The 22349-nt window shown below is 41.6% G+C and overlaps 1 protein-coding gene across 4 annotated transcripts in view; it reads left to right on the top strand.

The window, feature by feature from the left end:
• The window catches only part of AKAP9 (A-kinase anchoring protein 9), a 330692-nt gene that overhangs the window by 289918 nt on the left and 18425 nt on the right, over window positions 1–22349 (top strand). For all 4 annotated transcript variants that reach the window (XM_056519035.1, XM_056519033.1, XM_056519032.1 and 1 more), the window contains 8 exons: window positions 7988–8128; window positions 11446–11964; window positions 16441–16504; window positions 17989–18098; window positions 18259–18447; window positions 19399–19587; window positions 20537–20675; window positions 22040–22322. In XM_056519035.1, coding sequence (XP_056375010.1) covers window positions 7988–8128; window positions 11446–11964; window positions 16441–16504; window positions 17989–18098; window positions 18259–18447; window positions 19399–19587; window positions 20537–20675; window positions 22040–22322 — 1634 coding nt within the window. The remainder of the gene's footprint in view (window positions 1–7987; window positions 8129–11445; window positions 11965–16440; window positions 16505–17988; window positions 18099–18258; window positions 18448–19398; window positions 19588–20536; window positions 20676–22039; window positions 22323–22349) is intronic.

Genomic DNA, 22349 nt, shown 5'->3' with positions numbered 1-22349 from the left:
GCAGAATTCAAATTGAAGTCAATGGGGCTTTAATTTCGGCAGCATTCTGTGTTAAGAGAACACGGAAATTCTGCCAGAATACTGACGAAATTCCGCTATTCTGTTCAACAAGCTTTGCTGAAGGGAATTCGTGCGGAATTGTGGGTATTCGGCCGTCTGAACATAGCCTCATAGTGACATTTATATTGAGGTCTTTATGTATATTTTTTTTCCCAGAATTTTTTTTTTTTTATAAATTAAGCTAAAAAAAAATATATATATAGGCATAAATTAATCAGTGGTGACATAGGTGAACGATTTTTCTACACCATAAATTTGTGTGATGTAATGTGTACGTGCGCCAAATTTAGAAAATGCTCACAGGCATGTGATAAATATGGTGCTAGGACACATTTTGTTGAAATTACACTTCAATACACCACTTTGTAAGGTTCCTCCTCTGCAGCCTTTACTTCCACTTTTTAACCCATTACGCCAAAATGTGCTTTTTATGAATGCCGTCCACAGCCAGTTTTGTAAGCAAGGTCTTGGCTGGTGTTGATTTGAGACAAATTAGGTGGCGAGTCGCACATGATAAATTCATCACCACTGCAAAAAGTTTACCAGACTATGGCACAGCTCCACTATTTAAAAGAAAAAAAGCATTCAAAATAAAAGTCGCATTAAAGGGGTACTCCGGTGGAAAACTTTTAAATCAACTGGTGCCAGAAAGTTAAACAGATTTGTAAATTACTTCTATTAAAAAAATCTCAATCCTTCCATTACTTATTAGCTGCTGAATACTACAGAGGAAATTCTTTTCTTTTTGAAACACAAGCTCTCTGCTGAATCACGAGCACAGTGCTCTCTGCTGACATCTCTGTCCATTTTAAGAACTACGAAGAAATAAAGACAAAAAAGACAACCGGGAGGCAGCGCCTCGTGTATTACCCTTGGCAGGTGAGGGAACCAAAAAGTATGCTGAATGTACACCCAGGACTTAAGTCAGGGTGGCCGCTCACCTTAAAGTAGAAGAATTGCGCATATCACCCCTTGATTGGGGTACCAGATAGAGTTGGATGAGCTGCCGAGCCTGATGGTCACAGGAGCGTGTCAACGCCCTGTAGAAACTGGAATACTTGTGAGAAAAAAGACCAATGGATCCAGGCGCTGCTCTATCCAGGTATACACAGGATGCAGGTGAGTGTTCTTAATCAAGCAATTTTATTGAACACAAAACAACAAAAGGATCATGACGCGTTTCGGGGTAAATTCCCCTTCCTCAGATGATCTAGGTGCTGCTACAACAAGCACCCTTTATATAATGGCAAGGTGGAGGAGGTACAGGTCAGGAAGGGGTGGGCTGAATGTGATGTCACATCCAGTCCACTTACAAAAAACTTAATTTACATGTAGAAACAGCAGAAAATAATTATTGTCTAAAACATACAGGTGTGCGTTCGATTATGATAATAATATAACATCAATATAAACAGTACTAAGTGATATAACATGGGTGGAATCGGCAATGTGACAAACACATGCGGGAGCTCTGACGAGGTAAACAACATAGTCATGTGGCTGAAAATAAACATAAACAATGGCATCGGTCTATTGTAAGGCGCTCCACTCGCAGCACGCACCGGCATAGCAGTGACAGGAGTATCCACGGACGCGTTGCCAAGCAGACGTCTCTGAACGGAAAACAACCAATCACAGTCCACAGGGCGCGGCTTGCAGCGGAGCGCCCAACATAGTGAGTAAACAACATAGGGAACAACACCATCTATGGAAGAAAAAGGTAAAGTAAATACAAAAATAAATAAATGAAATGAAGGCAAGAGATATAAGTAATCCACAATATCCCATGTTAAAGGGTGGGAATAAAAAAAAAAAAAAAACGCCTTAGGATGTCCATATCGGGCGTTTCTAACAGCAACAACCACAAACTAAAATGTACCTTCTGAACACACATAATAAATTATTTAACACGCCAGAATAAATTAATTGATAGAAAATGATTAATAAAAAATGCGATGATCCCTATAAACAGTACATGATTACATAAAAAATGAATTGATATATATAAATACACAAAATAAATGTACATTAAAATACTAATAAAATTAAGTCTGGATCTTAATAATAAAATAGTATAAATAAGGAGTCAACGCTGTGACAGCTACTAACAAAATGTGATGATAAATACTTAGACAAAAGGCGTCCCCATCCAGTATGTCTACACAATCATATACCCATATCTAAAAGATTTAAAAAAAAAAAAAAAAATAATGATAATTAATGGAAAAATAAAGCTATTAAGATGTTATAACCGCTGAATGTTGCAATATCACAAGGCAGTCTCCACCAACTCATTCAAACCAGACGGTACAAGGGTACGGAGTTTAAAGATCCAGAAATTCTCTCTCCTTCTCAATAAGCTGAATCTCTGGGAATTATCAAGTGCAATATTTTCTATAGCCTGAAGTTTCATGCAACTGAAATCAGACTGATGGTGGGTCAGCAGATGCCGAGATACACTATGCAAGGTGAACCCTAAATTTGCATTGCTACGATGTTTGTTGATCCTCTCCCTGAGGCATTGGGTAGTACGACCCACGTACTGTAGGCCACATGGACACTCAAGGAGATAAACAACAAACCGTGTGGAGCAATTAATGAATGTTTTAGTTTTAAAACTTTCATGGGAGACAGTGGAAACAAATGTTTTACTGCGACTCACAATTGAGTCGCAGCACTTACATCTGTTGTGTCCACATTTAAACGTCCCAACTGTGGTTAAAAAGGTCTCTGAAACCTTCTTGGGTGCCTTTAGTCTACTTGGCGCTAAAATATTCTTTAAAGTGCGGCCTCTTCTGAAAGTGATGCCAGGCTTAGGTGGTAGTAATGAATTCAAAAAAGGATCCTTACATAAAACATGCCAATGTGTATTAAAAATGTTCCTAATGGCCTGATGGTCCTGATTAAAAGTAGTAATAAAGTTGCCCGCCCAATCTGGTACAGTTTTTTGTTCCGTATGCTCAGTTATATCTTTTGGAACAAGACACTCTTTTTGGGTTAGGGGTCTGGCTCTATCAAGTGACGCTTTAACCAGTTTCCTTGGATATCTTTTAGCAGCAAATCTTGCTTCTAGTGTTTTACTTTGCTTATCAAAGTCGCTCTGAAGGGTACAGTTTCTACGGATCCTTTTAAACTGTCCAAAAGGGATATTAGTCAGCCATTTTTTAAAATGGGCACTACCAAAATCTAAGTAACTATTACTATCTACCGCTTTAAAGTGCGTCTTAGTGTGCAGTTTTTTTGGACTCATCATGAAAGACTACCACATCTAGGAATTCTGCATGGTTATTGTAAACAGACTGCGTAAAATTAAGGCCCCATTGATTTAAATTAAGATCCGTTAAAAATCTATTGAGCTCCAAACTACCACCATCCCAGATAAAAAAAATATCATCAATATACCTTTTAAACAAATGACAATGTACAAAAAGGGGATGGGTATATATGACCGTCTCCTCAAAAAGCCCCACAAATAGATTCGCAAAACTGGGCGCCATCTTAGAACCCATAGCGGTACCCGTGTCTTGCGAGTAGATTTGTTTTTGAAACTCGAAGTAATTGTGTTTTAAAATGAACATCAGGCTTTCCAATACAAACTCTCTCTGGACATCAGGCATGTTAAGATCTCGTAATAAAAACTGTTTGACAGCGTTTACTCCTAATTCATGGTCAATCACCGTATACAAAGAAGAAACATCCATGGTGACCAAAAGAAAATGGTCTTCCCATGTTGTATCAACCACACTGTTAATAAATTGAGCTGTGTCTTTTAGAAAGGATTTTAAGCCTATCACATGTTTCTGGAGTAATAAATCCACATAGTGTGACAAATTCGCGGTCAGGGAATTAATCCCTGACACTACTTTTTTTCCCCTGCAAGCCAGGGGTTGCTTTATTGAGACCTTCTTTGCTTTGGTCAACACTGATCTAGAGGGTCTCTCTAAAGGCAACCAGAAAAAGCCCAGTAATATCAATCAGAAGGAAGCTTTGGCCATCAAACAATTGGCGGACAATGCAAACATTGTTATTAAGTCTGCAGATAAGGGGGGGGGAATTGTTATCATGGACCGGGACAACTATATTAAAGAAGCACTCAGACTACTATCAGACACTAAGTTTTATAGACCCCTTTCTTTTAATCCTACTACTATTTATTTGAAAGAGTTGCATATTTTGGTGATGAAAGGCTATACGGAAGGTGTTCTTACCAAGTCAGAAAAAGATTACCTACTAGTTACAAAACCCGCACTCCCCCTTTTTTACTTTTTACCCAAAATCCACAAGTGTGTCATGAACCCCCCAGGTCGTCCGATAGTGTCAGGGATTAATTCCCTGACCGCGAATTTGTCACACTATGTGGATTTATTACTCCAGAAACATGTGATAGGCTTAAAATCCTTTCTAAAAGACACAGCTCAATTTATTAACAGTGTGGTTGATACAACATGGGAAGACCATTTTCTTTTGGTCACCATGGATGTTTCTTCTTTGTATACGGTGATGGACCATGAATTAGGAGTAAACGCTGTCAAACAGTTTTTATTACGAGATCTTAACATGCCTGATGTCCAGAGAGAGTTTGTATTGGAAAGCCTGATGTTCATTTTAAAACACAATTACTTCGAGTTTCAAAAACAAATCTACTCGCAAGACACGGGTACCGCTATGGGTTCTAAGATGGCGCCCAGTTTTGCGAATCTATTTGTGGGGCTTTTTGAGGAGACGGTCATATATACCCATCCCCTTTTTGTACATTGTCATTTGTTTAAAAGGTATATTGATGATATTTTTTTTATCTGGGATGGTGGTAGTTTGGAGCTCAATAGATTTTTAACGGATCTTAATTTAAATCAATGGGGCCTTAATTTTACGCAGTCTGTTTACAATAACCATGCAGAATTCCTAGATGTGGTAGTCTTTCATGATGAGTCCAAAAAACTGCACACTAAGACGCACTTTAAAGCGGTAGATAGTAATAGTTACTTAGATTTTGGTAGTGCCCATTTTAAAAAATGGCTGACTAATATCCCTTTTGGACAGTTTAAAAGGATCCGTAGAAACTGTACCCTTCAGAGCGACTTTGATAAGCAAAGTAAAACACTAGAAGCAAGATTTGCTGCTAAAAGATATCCAAGGAAACTGGTTAAAGCGTCACTTGATAGAGCCAGACCCCTAACCCAAAAAGAGTGTCTTGTTCCAAAAGATATAACTGAGCATACGGAACAAAAAACTGTACCAGATTGGGCGGGCAACTTTATTACTACTTTTAATCAGGACCATCAGGCCATTAGGAACATTTTTAATACACATTGGCATGTTTTATGTAAGGATCCTTTTTTGAATTCATTACTACCACCTAAGCCTGGCATCACTTTCAGAAGAGGCCGCACTTTAAAGAATATTTTAGCGCCAAGTAGACTAAAGGCACCCAAGAAGGTTTCAGAGACCTTTTTAACCACAGTTGGGACGTTTAAATGTGGACACAACAGATGTAAGTGCTGCGACTCAATTGTGAGTCGCAGTAAAACATTTGTTTCCACTGTCTCCCATGAAAGTTTTAAAACTAAAACATTCATTAATTGCTCCACACGGTTTGTTGTTTATCTCCTTGAGTGTCCATGTGGCCTACAGTACGTGGGTCGTACTACCCAATGCCTCAGGGAGAGGATCAACAAACATCGTAGCAATGCAAATTTAGGGTTCACCTTGCATAGTGTATCTCGGCATCTGCTGACCCACCATCAGTCTGATTTCAGTTGCATGAAACTTCAGGCTATAGAAAATATTGCACTTGATAATTCCCAGAGATTCAGCTTATTGAGAAGGAGAGAGAATTTCTGGATCTTTAAACTCCGTACCCTTGTACCGTCTGGTTTGAATGAGTTGGTGGAGACTGCCTTGTGATATTGCAACATTCAGCGGTTATAACATCTTAATAGCTTTATTTTTCCATTAATTATCATTATTTTTTTTTTTTTAATTTTTTTTTTTTTTAATCTTTTAGATATGGGTATATGATTGTGTAGACATACTGGATGGGGACGCCTTTTGTCTAAGTATTTATCATCACATTTTGTTAGTAGCTGTCACAGCGTTGACTCCTTATTTATACTATTTTATTATTAAGATCCAGACTTAATTTTATTAGTATTTTAATGTACATTTATTTTGTGTATTTATATATATCAATTCATTTTTTATGTAATCATGTACTGTTTATAGGGATCATCGCATTTTTTATTAATCATTTTCTATCAATTAATTTATTCTGGCGTGTTAAATAATTTATTATGTGTGTTCAGAAGGTACATTTTAGTTTGTGGTTGTTGCTGTTAGAAACGCCCGATATGGACATCCTAAGGCGTTTTTTTTTTTGGTTTTTTTTTTTTTTTATTCCCACCCTTTAACATGGGATATTGTGGATTACTTATATCTCTTGCCTTCATTTCATTTATTTATTTTTGTATTTACTTTACCTTTTTCTTCCATAGATGGTGTTGTTCCCTATGTTGTTTACTCACTATGTTGGGCGCTCCGCTGCAAGCCGCGCCCTGTGGACTGTGATTGGTTGTTTTCCGTTCAGAGACGTCTGCTTGGCAACGCGTCCGTGGATACTCCTGTCACTGCTATGCCGGTGCGTGCTGCGAGTGGAGCGCCTTACAATAGACCGATGCCATTGTTTATGTTTATTTTCAGCCACATGGCTATGTTGTTTACCTCGTCAGAGCTCCCGCATGTGTTTGTCACATTGCCGATTCCACCCATGTTATATCACTTAGTACTGTTTATATTGATGTTATATTATTATCATAATCGAACGCACACCTGTATGTTTTAGACAATAATTATTTTCTGCTGTTTCTACATGTAAATTAAGTTTTTTGTAAGTGGACTGGATGTGACATCACATTCAGCCCACCCCTTCCTGACCTGTACCTCCTCCACCTTGCCATTATATAAAGGGTGCTTGTTGTAGCAGCACCTAGATCATCTGAGGAAGGGGAATTTACCCCGAAACGCGTCATGATCCTTTTGTTGTTTTGTGTTCAATAAAATTGCTTGATTAAGAACACTCACCTGCATCCTGTGTATACCTGGATAGAGCAGCGCCTGGATCCATTGGTCTTTTTTCTCACAAGTATTCCATTTTAAGAACTGTCCAAAGTGGGAGAAAATCCCCATAGAAAACATAGGCTGCTCTGGACAGTTCCTAAAATGGACAGAGATGTCAAAAGAGAGCACTGTGCTCGTGATGTCAGCAGAGAGCACTGTGGTCATGATGTCAGCAGAGAGCTCTGTGTTCCAAAAAGAAAAGAATTTCCTCTGTAGTATTCAGCAGCTAATAATTACTGGAAGGATTAAGATTTTTTAATAGAAGTAATTTACAAATCTGTTCAACTTTCTGGCACCAGTTGATTTAAAGAAAAAAAAGTTTTCCACCGGAGTACCATTAAAGGAATATTCCGCCCCTAGACATCTTATCTCGCACATGAAGGATAGGGGATAAGATGTCTAATTCTGGGGGTCCCAGTGGCAGCAGCACCCGGCGTTCATTCAGAATGCTGGGTGCGGGCGGCGGGGTTTGGATGTCACGGCTACACCCCTTGTGACGTCATGCCATGCCCACTCAATGCAAGTATATAGGAGGAGGCGTGACTGCTGTCACGCCCCCCCCCCATAGACTTGCATTGAAGGGGCGTGGCCATGATATCCAAACCCCACCGCCCGCTCCAAGTGTTCGGAACACTGGAACACTGTTTGGAGTACCCCTTTAAGGCACTTCTTCCCAACCAGTGTGCGTACAGCATTTGCAAAACTACAACTTGTAGTTGTAGTTTTGCAACCGCTGGTGGCACATTGGTTGGGAAGCACTGCATTAGGGCAATGCAAAAAATAAGTGTTTATTTTTATTTTTTTGTATTCGCAGAGAATTGTTATACAGTCCGAGGACAACACTGCGACCGATTTGGAAAACGTGCTCCAGAGTGTTAAGGCAGAAGCGACGGCTACTAAAGAAGAGCTTTGCCATTACAGAGAGGTGGCCGAGAAGCAGAGGGAGGAGCTCATGGTGGGGAAATTTACCTTACAAACAATTAGAATCACACCATTTCGCATAGTACTTTTTGAACTTGTGTTGCTAAACATCAAGCCCCCACTTCACTATTTTAGTCTATATAAGAATATATGCACACAGACAGCAGTACCTTCCGAATGCTACTTAAATGGGTATTCCAGTTAAAACATTTCACTTTTTTTTTTCATATCAACTTGCTCCAGAAAGTTAAACAGATTTGTAAATTACTTCTATAAAAAAAAATCCTAATCATCCTTCCAGTACTTATCAGCTACTGAAGTTGAGTTGTTCTTTCCAGTCTGTCTCAGGGACTGTCCAGAGCAGAGTAAGTTTGCTATGGTTTGCTATGCTAGTCTGGACAGTTCCTGAGACAGACAGAGGTTTCAGCAGAGAGCACTGTTGTCAAACAGAAAAGAACAACTCAACTTCAATAGCTGATAAGTACTGGAAGGATTACGATTTTTTTCATTGAAGTAATTTACCAAAATTTTCAACTTTCTGGGGTCAGTTCATAAAAAAAAATGTTTTTAACTGGAATACTCCTTTGAGGGTATGTTCACATGTACAGGATCTTTTGCATATTTTCTGCTGCTTCTCGGGCTACCCATTGACTTCAATGGGTAGCAAAATCAGCTGCAGAAAATATTCAGCATAACATGCAGCAGATCCTATACGTGTGAACCCATATGTTAATCCTTCACCATTACAAGTATGTATAAAAAAAAAAACCTACATCATCCATAAGTGCTCAAGTCCATGCATAGTCCCATAAAGGACTGTCTTAACACCACAAGGAGTTAGCACGTTGTGACGTTTCGAGGGAACTTGCCCTTTCTCAGGTCATAACCTGAAATATTGGTGCTGAAGGGGAAACAGGAGCTGCTGTATAATCCTAAGCATCATAGATAGCCCTTACTTGAAGCTTCCTGGGCATCAATGCAAAACGTGTACCTGTGCCACCAGCTATCATGTGCCATTACAGAATGACCGATGGGCCTCACTTGGCACCAGGGCCACGGTACAACTCTACAGCCCCAATACCCACCTCTTATGGAATTATGTCTTCGTTTGTAGCATTTGCTGCACTATGCAATTTCAACTGTAGAATCAATCAATTTTTAAAGGGGTACTCCTGTGGTAAACTTTTTTATTTTTTTAAAGCAACTGGTGCCAGAAAGTTAAACAGATTTGTAAATTCCTTCTATTAAAAATCTTAATCCTTCCAGTACTTATTAGCTGCTGAATACTACAGAGGAAATTCTTTTCTTTTTGCAACACAGAGCTCTCTGCTGACATCATGACCACAGTGCTCTCTGCTGACATCTCTGTCCATTTTAAGAACTGTCCAGAGTAGGAGAAAATCCCCATAGCAAACATATGCTCCTCTGGACAGTTCCTAAAATGAACAGAGATGTCAGCAGAGAGCACTGTGCTCGTGATGTCAGCAGACAGCTCTGTGTTCCAAAAAGAAAAGAATTTCCTCTGTAGTATTCAGCAGCTAATAAGTACTGGAAGGATTAAGATTTTTAATAGAAGTAATTTACAAATCTGTTTTAACTTTCTGGCACCAGTTGATTTAAAAAAAAAAAGTTTTCCACTGGAGTACCCCTTTAAATGGGCACTGTCACCAACTTTATTTTTTGATATGTTGTAGTACTTATGTACTACAACATATCTCTAATATACTTTTATTATTTTTTTTTCCATTAAAAGGGTTTAATTTACATTTAAAAACCGGCTACTGAAAAAGGACTGATTTTGGAGTGGCAATCAGTCCTTTTTCAGTTAGGCTGCACTCGCTCCCTGCCTGTCAATCAGACAAGCGGGAGCGAGCGCATTGGCTCCCCGGCCACTGGCTGGGAGGCCACTCCTCCCGCACATCGCCGCCGCCTCGTTGCCGCCGATGTCCCTGCACGCCCGCTGCCGGACTCTGCAGTAACTGTAACTGTAATGAGGGAACGGGGTATGCGGGACGGGAGGAGGGAACGGGCTAGTGTCGTAGCGGGGGGGGGGGGGGGGGGAGTGCGGGAAAGGGCTAGCAAAAAAAAATAAATAGAATGGTGGGAGCTACCCTTTAACTATTGTACTATAAATTGGGAAGTCTTTACTAGTACTGGCATATTGCCATGTGGCCTTGTTTAAGTTGCTTTACAGCATTTAGCCCTGTGTCTACATTGGACGCTGTTTGATAAATGCAATTTAGCTACAGTTAGGGATAGGCATAAGGCTATCCTTCCTATAAAATAGAAATAGGCATAATGCTATCCTTCATATAAGATAGGGATAGGCATAAGGGTATCCTTCATATAAGATAGGGATAGACATAATGCTATCCTTCATATAAGATAGGGATAGGTATAAGGCTATCCTTCCTATAAGATAGGGATAGGCATAAGGCTATTCTTCATATAAGATAGAGATACGTAAAAAGCTATCCTTTATATAAGATAGGGATAGACATAAGGCTATCCTTCATATAATATATAGATAGACATAAGGCTATCCTTCATATAATATATAGATAGACATAAGGCTATCCTTCATATAAGATAGGGATAGACATAAGGCTATTCTTCATGTAAGATAGGGATAGGCATAAGGCTATCCTTCATATAAGATAGGGATAGGCATACGGCTATCCCTTATATATGATAGGGATAGGCATAAGGCTATACTTCATATAAGATAGGAATATACATAAGGCTATCCTTCATATAATGTAGTGATAGGCATAAGGCTATCCTTCATATAAGATAGGGATAGGCATAAGGCTATCCTTCATATAACATAGGGATAGGCATAAGGCTATGCTTCATATAAGATATTGATAGGTGTAAGGCTATCCTTCATATAACATAGGGATAGGCATAAGGCTATCCTTCATATAAGATATTGATAGGTGTAAGGCTATCCTTCATATAAGATATTGATAGGTGTAAGGCTATCCTTCATATAAGATAGGGATAGGCATAAGGCTATCCTTCATATAACATAGGGATAGGCATAAGGCTATCCTTCATATAAGATATTGATAGGTGTAAGGCTATACTTCATATAAGATAGAGCCAGGGACTTTTCATAGTATTCACAATATTGAATTGGGCAGAATAGATGGGATGCATGGTTCTTACACCTGTTTCATGCTGCCCGCGGTTTAGGCACAATAAAACAGGTGCCATGTCCCCTTTAAAGATTTTTCCAATTTATACTTTGTATTACAATGATTATGAGGCCAGCCTACAACATGGCTGCCTCCACGTCATGTAGCTCCTCAGTTCCCTTTAAATGTATTTCTCACAAACCACCTACAGGTCAAAGAATCCAACTTGGCACATCTGGAAGAAGATCTTCTGGACGTGAGGAGATGTCTCGCTCATGCGGAGGAGAAGCTGGCGTCCTACATGAAGAAGGAACTTCAAGAAGAGGAGCAACGACAAACCATGTCGGGTGTAGACTTCACAGATGGGGCGAGAAGCCCAGGATGGAGCGGCAGGGAGAGGTCAACGTCCTCATCATCACAGACCGACGTGGTCCCGAGTGTGAACACCAGCAACCAGACAGTGCGAGTCCATCACAAGAACATTGGCGTTCAGAAAGAGCTGGAGAGCGCCCGCCTGGGCAACACCTCTGAGGAAGTGGCCGAATTAATGGAGCGCTACACGGATAAGATCAGCCAGATGCAGGAGCTGCACGCGGCCGAAATCCTGGACATGGAGGCCAGACACATCGGTGAGGCAGACGCCCTGCGGAGGGAGCAGTACACCGTGGTGCAGGCTCTGACCAATGAATGTGACGCTCTGAAAGCTGTGATCGAGGCCTTGAAATCTTCAGTAAGTAGACCAGTGTTTCCCAACCAGGGTGCCTCCAGGTGTTGCAAAACTACAACTCCCAGCAGGCCCGGACAGCCTTCGGCTGTCCGGGCCTGCTGGGAGTTGTAGTTTTGCAACATCTGGAGGCACCCTGGTTGGGAAACACTGAAGTAGAGAATAAAGATTCTGTTCTGTGATATTTGTGATATACTGACTGAATGTGCAGATAGTAGTGGGGAGGCAGCTATTGTATTTTATGGGCTATAGGATGCTCCAAAACCTTAGAAAAGAAGAAAGCGGAAGATAGAGGGTTAACCGTACATTTTATTTTATATGGAATTATAATGTATGAAAGCTGGAATAACACATTACCAGCTGCAGTGCTTATCATACTACCAGCCATGGTGCCCCATCACTATACCTTCTACAGTGTCCATTATACTACCAGCCATGGTGCCCCATCACTATACCTTCTACAGTGTCCATTATACCACCAGCCATGGTGCCCCATCACTATACCTGCTACAGTGTCCATTATACTGCCAGCCATGGTGCCCCATCACTATACCTGCTACAGTGTCCATTATACTACCAGCCATGGTGCCCCATCACTATACCTTCTACAGTGTCCATTATACTACCAGTCATGGTGCCCCATCACTATACCTGCTACAATGTCCATTATACTACCAGCCATGATGCCCCATCACTATGCCTGCTACAGTGTCCATTATACTACCAGCCATGGTGCCCCATCACTATACCTGCTACAGTGTCCATTATACTACCAGCCATGGTGCCCCATCACTATAACTGCTACAGTGTCCATTATACTACCAGCCATGGTGCCCCATCACTATACCTGCTACAGTGTCCATTATACTACCAGCCATGGTGCCCCATCACTATACCTGCTACAGTGTCCATTATACTACCAGCCATGATGCCCCATCACTATACCTGCTACAGTGTCCATTATACTACCAGCCATGATGCCCCATCACTATATCTTCTACAGTGTCCATTATACTACCAGCCATGGTGCCCCATCACTATACCTTCTACAGTGTCCATTATACTCCCAGCCATGATGCCCCATCACTATACCTGCTACAGTGTCCATTATACTCCCAGCCATGGTGCCCCATCACTATATCTAATACAGTGTCCATTATACTGCCAGCCATGGTGCCCCATCACTATACCTGCTACAGTGTCCATTATACTACCAGCCATGATGCCCCATCACTATACCTGTTACAGTGTCCATTATACTCCCAGCCATGGTGCCCCATCACTATATCTAATACAGTGTCCATTATACTCCCAGCCATGGTGCCCCATCACTATATCTAATACAGTGTCCATTATACTGCCAGCCATGGTGCCCCATCACTATACCTGCTACAGTGTCCATTATACTCCCAGCCATGGTGCCCCATCACTATATCTAATACAGTGTCCATTATACTGCCAGCCATGGTGCCCCATCACTATACCTGCTACAGTGTCCATTATACTACCAGTCATGGTGCCCCATCACTATACCTGCTACAGTGTCCATTATACTACCAGCCATGGTGCCCAATCACTATACCTGCTACAGTGTCCATTATACTCCCAGCCATGATGCCCCATCACTATACCTGCTACAGTGTCTATTATACTCCCAGCCATGGTGCCCCATCACTATATACCTGCTACAGTGTCCATTATACTCCAAGCCATGGTGCCCCATCACTATACCTGTTACAGTGTCCATTATACTACCAGCCATGGTGCCCCATCACTATATACCTGCTACAGTGTCCATTATACTCCAAGCCATGGTGCACCATCACTATACCTGCTACAGTGTCCATTATACTACCAGCCATGATGCCCCATCACTATACCTGTTACAGTGTCCATTATACTCCCAGCCATGGTGCCCCATCACTATATCTAATACAGTGTCCATTATACTGCCAGCCATGGTGCCCCATCACTATACCTGCTACAGTGTCCATTATACTCCCAGCCATGGTGCCCCATCACTATATCTAATACAGTGTCCATTATACTGCCAGCCATGGTGCCCCATCACTATACCTGCTACAGTGTCCATTATACTACCAGTCATGGTGCCCCATCACTATACCTGCTACAGTGTCCATTATACTACCAGCCATGGTGCCCAATCACTATACCTGCTACAGTGTCCATTATACTCCCAGCCATGATGCCCCATCACTATACCTGCTACAGTGTCTATTATACTCCCAGCCATGGTGCCCCATCACTATATACCTGCTACAGTGTCCATTATACTCCAAGCCATGGTGCCCCATCACTATACCTGTTACAGTGTCCATTATACTACCAGCCATGGTGCCCCATCACTATATACCTGCTACAGTGTCCATTATACTCCAAGCCATGGTGCACCATCACTATACCTGCTACAGTGTCCATTATACTACCAGCCATGGTGCCCCATCACTATGCCTGCTATAGTGTCCATTATACTGCCAGCCATGATGCCCCATCACTATACCTGCTACAGTGTCCATTATACTACCAGCCATGGTGCCCCATCACTATATACCTGCTACAGTGTCCATTATACTACCAGCCATGGTGCCCAATCACTATACCTGCTACAGTGTCCATTATACTACCAGCCATGGTGCCCCATCACTATATCTGCTACAGTGTCCATTATACTACCAGCCATGATGCCCCATCACTATACCTGCTACAGTGTCCATTATACTACCAGCCATGGTGCCCCATCACTATATACCTGCTACAGTGTCCATTATACTACCAGCCATGGTGCCCCATCACTATACCTGCTACAGTGTCCATTATACTACCAGCCATGGTGCCCCATCACTATATCTGCTACAGTGTCCATTATACTACCAGCCATGGTGCCCCATCACTATATACCTGCTACAGTGTCCATTATACTACCAGCCATGGTGCCCCATCACTATATACCTGCTACAGTGTCCATTATACTACCAGCCATGATGCCCCATCACTATACCTGCTACAGTGTCCATTATACTACCAGCCATGGTGCCCCATCACTATACCTGCTACAGTGTCCATTATACTACCAGCCATGATGCCCCATCACTATACCTGCTACAGTGTCCATTATACTACCAGCCATGGTGCCCCATCACTATACCTGCTACAGTATCCATTACACTCCCAGCCATGGTGCCCCATCACTATACCTTCTACAGTGTCCATTATACTCCCAGCCATGGTGCCCCATCACTATACCTTCTACAGTGTCCATTATACTACCAGCCATGGTGCCCCATCACTATACCTTCTACAGTGTCCATTATACTCCCAGCCATGGTGCCCCATCACTATACCTTCTACAGTGTCCATTATACTACCAGTCATGGTGCCCCATCACTATACCTTCTACAGTGTCCATTATACTACCAGCCATGGTGCCCCATCACTATACCTGCTACAGTGTCCATTATACTACCAGCCATGGTGCCCCATCACTATACCTTCTACAGTGTCCATTATACTACCAGCCATGGTGTCCCATCACTATACCTTCTACAGTGTCCATTATACTCCCAGCCATGGTGCCCCATCACTATACCTTCTACAGTGTCCATTATACTACCAGTCATGATGCCCCATCACTATACCTGCTACAGTGTCCATTATACTACCAGCCATGGTGCCCCATCACTATATCTAATACAACTGTGCACAGGGTTTTTATTTTTCTACTGAATATAAACAGTAAATGTTTCTGTTCACTGGAAGCAAGCAGAGATCTTGGAAATGGTCAAAACGGACAGAGCTGTTCATTATACAATGATTTTAAAGGGGACCTCTCATCAAATAAACTTTTGATATATTTTAGATTAATGAATGTTGAATAACTTTCCAATAGCATGTTAATGAAAAATATGCTTCTTTCTATTGTATTTTTCCCGATCAGTCCTGGCAGCAACCATTTCTGACTCATGCTGGAGTCCTAAACACTCAGAGCTGCCAGCCTGCTTTGTTCACAGCCAAACAGGCTGTGAACAAAGCAGGCTGGCAGCTCTGAGTGTTCTCCTTTGTGAACAAAGCAGACTGGCAGCTCGTAGTGTTTAGGACTCCAGCATGAGTCTGAAATGCTTGCTGCCAGGACTGGTAGGGAGACCCCTAGTGGTCATTTCTTCAAAGTGGAAAACTAAATAGAAAGAAGCATATTTTTTAATAACATGCAATTGTAAAGTTATTCTGCATACATTAATCTATAATATATCAAAAGTTTTTTTGATCAGAGGTACCCTTTAAGATACATTAACATACAACAAAGGAAAACCAGTTCTATCAAAGGGGGTGCCACACTTTCTTTAACCCCTTCCTATACTACAGAGGAGTGATTGTAACAGAATCAGCTAAATCTTTTTTTTTGTGCTTCATTTCCATCGATTTTCTTCTTGAATATAAACCTAATTGTATGTTTTGTTATTGCAGGGTGGGGTTGTTCCAGATGCGGCACTGTCTCCATCATATCACCTCACAGACGCTGCCTCTAGTGGTGAGATCATTATCTTTTTTAATCTATAATTTGATTTATTCCAACACAGCTGCATATATGCATTTCGATTACTCTAACTGGGTCATGTGATCACCAGCCTGACCCATAGAAAATTACAGTATTTAATGTGTTGGAGAAGGTGGTCAGCTCTGGGTCAGCTGACTTCCTGTGAACTACAAGATGTCATCACTTATCAGATCGTTCCTGCTAGTTCACAGACTCATTCCTTCTCAGCTCTATCTGTATATTGCTGCAGATATCTTTATTTAAGCAGGATATATAGTAGTTATACACCTCACCTCCAGCTCTATCTGTATACTGCTGCTGGTATCTATATGAGAACAGAATCTATAGTATTTATACAGTTCTCAAGCTCTATCTGTATACTGCTGCTGCTGTCTTTATTGGATAACGATATATACTTCCCCTCCAGCTCTATCTGTATACTGCTGCAGCTGTCTTTATTGGATAAGGATATATATTAGTTATACACCTCCAATCCAGCTCAATCTGTGTACTGCTGATGCTATCTCTATGGGATCAGGATATATAGTAGTTACACACACCTCCCCTCCAGCTCTATCTGTGTACTGCTGCTGCTATCACTATGGGATCAGGATAATATAGTAGTTATACATCTTCCCTCCAGCTCTATCTGTGTACTGCTGCTGCTATAACTATGGGATCAGGATAATATAGTAGTTATACATCTTCCCTCCAGCTCTATCTGTATACTGCTGATGCTCTCTCTATAAGCTCTGGATAGTTAGTAGTTATATACTACCCCTGAGACTGTAGTGATACAGTGCACAAATCGTATTTAAAAACAAAGCCACCAAAATGCGGTAAAACATGTGATCATAGCCAGAAGACCTTCATAAAACACCTCCGTTGTGAATATAGGTCAAATAACCTTTCGCTTTGTGGCAATTTTTCTCTAAAAACGCACTTTGAATAAGAAAACGCATCAAAACTGCAACTAACGTGAACTGACACCAATCCACTTATAAGTTTCCATTGCTGGAGTCTAACCAGTTAATTAGATGACCAGGTGCAGTGAAGAGACTCCACCCTCCTCTCTCTGCAAAGCCAGAGGATTCATGGGCAATTTAGGCAGCTTTAAGAAATCATTCTAGTGATAGAATTGGAATCAGTATAGATGAAAATTCATGCCTGCCACATCAACTAAAACAGGTAAGCACAAGGCATACACAAGAACCTCTATGTTATTCTTTTATAGTAGCTTCATCTGCACTATATAAGCAAAAAAATAAAAATAAATTACTCCGAATGCTTCTAGTAGACTTATATGTACACAAATATATTTTAATACATATAAATATATATATATATATATATATATATATATATATATATATATATATTTAAATACACTTATATTATATATACATAAACATTGTAGTCCAATATAAAATATTAAATTAATCCAATTTTTTTTCTTTTTTTGGGGAAAATGGTAACAGAATGTGATTGGAGCCAGGGAACCTATGACGCTCAGAGCCTTGACCAACTCCCAGAAGGACTGAGAGTGGAAGATGACGTCCCCGCAGAATTAATTCCAAGCAAGATCAAGGTACAAGCAGTGATGGTGAAGAATATTGATCCAAACCATAGTGACTCTCTATGGCAGTGTTTCCCAACCAGAGTCCCTCCAGCTGTTTTGCAACAGCTGGAGGTACTCTGGTTGGAAAACACTACTCTGGAATAACCCTGCTTTAATACCTGTACTATAGGACTTGTTACGAGCCGTCCATCAGGAGGGGATGCAGGTGTTGTCGCTGACCGAAGCCACAAGCCCCGAGAAAGAAAAAACATTTACTCTGAATACACAGTCCTGGCGCGAGGAAAGGAAAACCTTATTAGAGACCATCGCATCCTTAAAAGATTTGATTGCCAAAATGCAGCTTTACAAAGAGCCAGAGGTTGGTATGCAGCAGTTCTCACTGTATAAAACAGGATATAACTCAGGATCAGTACAGGATAAGTAATGTAATGTATGTACACAGTGACCTCACCAGCAGAATAGTGAGTGCAGCTCTGGGGTATAATACAGGATATAACTCAGGATCAGTACAGGATAAGTAATGTAATGTATGTACACAGTGACCTCACCAGCAGAATAGTGAGTACAGCTCTGGAGTATAATACAGCAATAAACTCAGGATCAGTACAGGATAAGTAATGTAATGTATGTACACAGTGACCTCACCAGCAGAATAGTGAGTACAGCTCTGGAGTATAATACAGGATATAATTCAGGATCAGTACAGGATAAGTAATGTAATGTATGTACACAGTGATCACACCAGCAGAATAGTGAGTACAGCTCTGGGGTATAATACAGGATATAATTCAGGATCAGTACAGGATAAGTAATGTAATGTATGTACACAGTGACCTCACCAGCAGAATAGTGAGTACAGCTCTGGAGTGTAATACAGGATATAACTCAGGATCAGTACAGGATAAGTAATGTAATGTATGTACACAGTGACCTTACCAGCAGAATAGTGAGTACAGCTCTGGAGTGTAATACAGGATATAACTCAGGATCAGTACAGGATAAGTAATGTAATGTATGTACACAGTGATCTCACCAGCAGAATAGTGAGTACAGCTCTGGAGTATAATACAGGATATATCTCAGGATCAGTACAGGATAAGTAATGTATGTACACAGTGATCTCACCAGCAGAATAGTGAGTACAGCTCTGGAGTGTAATACAGGTTGTAATACAGAATAAGTAATGTATGTACACGGTGACTTTACCTGCAGAATAGTGAGTGCAGCTCTGGGATATCGTATATGTTAAGTAATGTAGTGTATAGATTTGTCTGAAAGTGTCCACAACTGTGTTTTATTTATGTTTTAGATTCACACAAGGGTAGACTTTCATGAGCGGACCCCAGACTGGAGAGGAGAGCTGCTCCGAGCTATAAAGGAAGTTTTCTGCAGAGAGCAGGACGCTCTACTGTCTGCTTACCATACTCAGCTGTCTACACTGGGCAATTGTGACCCCACGGCCCTGCTCAATCAAATGCAGCACCGACTGCAGGAACAGGTGATTCACACTGCTCTGGATGTGACTATACATGTCTGGATGTAGACGCACTAATGGCATCACATATGAGCTCTAGATCATTTGGGGTCATGTATTTTAAAGGTAAAGGAATGAGAAAATTGACCTTGGCAGCAGGCGCTCAGGATCCCAGTAGGCAATGTCTCACTCAGGTCACGAAGTGATAAAGTTCAGCAACTTTATTGGATATACAGCAATACAGTAATGACGCGTTTCGGGTGAAGCTACCCCTTCTTCAGATTGACAGTAGTACAACTTGTTCTCTTTGGCCAATAACTCCGCCCCCTTCACGGACATGCCGAGGAAGAGGGATGAATATTTATGGAGGCTTTCTCCACATTCCGAATTTACTGTAATTTATGCCTGCTAGTAGATGTTAAAGGGGTACTCCACTGGCCAGCATTCGGAAGTAAATGTTCCGAACGCAGTTTTCGCGCTGTGGGGGTCGACCACGCCCCTCGTAAAGTCATGGCCACGCCCCCTCAATGCAAGTCAATGGGAGGGGGCGTGACTCCTGTCAAGCCCCCTCCCATTGAATTGCATTGAGGGGGCTGACCCCCCGCAGTGCGAAAATAGCTTGCCAGTGGAGTACCCCTTTAATTGTAGTGGACATCTACACCACCTCTGGGCTGTCGTATATTTGCCACACGGTGTAGCTTCAGATGCGCCTGGAATTATCAAGATGCTTGTATCTCTTTATAAATCCAGTGTGGTTGTAATCTGGCTGGGATGTACTAAAGACCAGCATGAAAAATGCCATTCTTAGTAAATTTCCCCCAAAGTGTATTCGCTGCATAGCTATTTATGGCAAAATCTAAACAAAATAATTCTATATAAGTGCATATGAGAATGGCATACATGCAGTTCTGTTGTATATCTGGAGTCACTCACTGTCTACTGATTTAATTATAGTTTTTATTTTCTCTTCCAGGGCATTGAGCAGATTAACTCCATGGACTGTATACAGAATGCAGAAAGACGGAGTTTGTTACTTGAGATTCAGGATCTCCGGGCAAAGCTGACTAGTTTGCAAATTGATCGTCATATTGATCCACTGCATCACACTGAAGGTAATGTTGCAGATCTTAAAGGGGTACTCCACCCCTAGACATCTTATCCCCTATCCAAAGTGAAGGGGATAAGATTTCTGATCGTGTGGGTCAAGCCACTGGGCCCCCCGCATTCTCCCTGCTGCACCAGGTGTCCGTTTAGAGCTTCTTGTGCAGCATCGAAGGCTCGTGACATCACGTCCACGCCCCCTCAATGCAAGTTTATATGAGGGGGAGTGGCACGCCCCCTACCATAGACTTGCAATTTAGGGGGGCATGGGCGTGACGTCACTAGCGAGGCGTGACCATGACGTCACGAGCCTCCACCCCCCCCCCAACTCGCCAGACATCTGTCACGGAGCAAAATTCTCTCCGTGCACTGGATGTCTGGGATATCTAGGGGTAGAGTACCCCTTTAAAATGTATCTCCAACTTTTCACAAAGCAATATTACAAGCGGTGATTTAAAAAAATATATATCCTTTTAAGTTTCCTTTTCCCCATGTCCTGTCCTCAACATTTAGCATAAATGAAAAATGTGGTGATTATCAACTTTTTTGACATATTTTCTATTGTCATTTTTTGATACTAAGAAATTACTAAAGAAGCATTATAAAATCTTAAAGAATTGTGTTGTGTTTTCTCTTGCATGGAACTGTCCTGATCATTCACTCTCAGTAAAGTCTATACACATTAGGCCAAGATTAATTCAGAATACCAGCTTTACTGAGGGATCAGTTTATGTTCCAAACGCTTGGAGCGGGCGGTGGGTGATTATGATGGCATGCCCGCACCCCCCCTCGTGACGTCATACCGTGCCCCCTTAATGCAAGTCTATGGAAGGGGGCGTGGCGGCCGCCACGCCCCCTTCCATAGACTTGCATTAAGGGGGCGGGGCGTGTCATCACGAGGGGGGCGCAGGCATGACGTCACGACCCCCACCGCCCACACCCAGGGCTCTAAACGAACGCCGGATGCTGCATCCTTGGATAGGGAATAAGATGTCTAGGGGCGGAGTACCCCTTTAAAAATGACATCCAGTCTGATAAGTGATGATAGAGTTTTGTAATAAATTTGTATATTGATTCATGGAAAGTTGTTGAGAAAGCGAGATGCATTTCATATGGGTTTAGATAAGAAAAACATGGGCACTTTTTTCCTGTCCTAGGAATTGCTGTATGGGTATTGCTTTTCAGCAATTTAAAGGGGAACATGTGCAACACCAGACTTACCCTCTGGACTAGAGTGGCACTATTTCTGGAAGAAAAATTACAACAGCCTTGTTTTCTATTGCTTCCTTTACCACACTATGTAACGTTTTTATGACAATATGTGACGGCTTAACAGACAGAGTCCCCACCTTACTTTGTGATTTTCTTTGGACAGGGACTAGTCTATATTTGCCACAAGATCAGTCCTCACTTCTACAAGATCAGTCCTCACTTCTACAAGATCAGTCCTCGCTTCTACAAGATCAGTCCTCGCTTCCCCAAGAAATGCACCTGCAGCTCCACAGCATGAAAGCCAACGCCGGCGAGCTGCAGGACCAGCTGAGCTCCGAGAGGCTCCTGTCAGAAGAAATCAAGAATGAACTTGCACTAACCAAGATGGAACTTGAATCGACCGTCAAGCTGCAGCACAAGCACTTTAAAGAGCTCGAGTCTCTCAGGTGATCTAGTCAATATTAGATACAATT

The sequence above is a fragment of the Hyla sarda genome, chromosome 5, assembly GCF_029499605.1.
Source record: "Hyla sarda isolate aHylSar1 chromosome 5, aHylSar1.hap1, whole genome shotgun sequence".
Taxonomy (NCBI): domain Eukaryota; kingdom Metazoa; phylum Chordata; class Amphibia; order Anura; family Hylidae; genus Hyla; species Hyla sarda.
The sequence above is the reverse complement of the archived record's forward strand: the minus strand, read 5'-3'. Positions and strand labels throughout refer to the sequence as shown.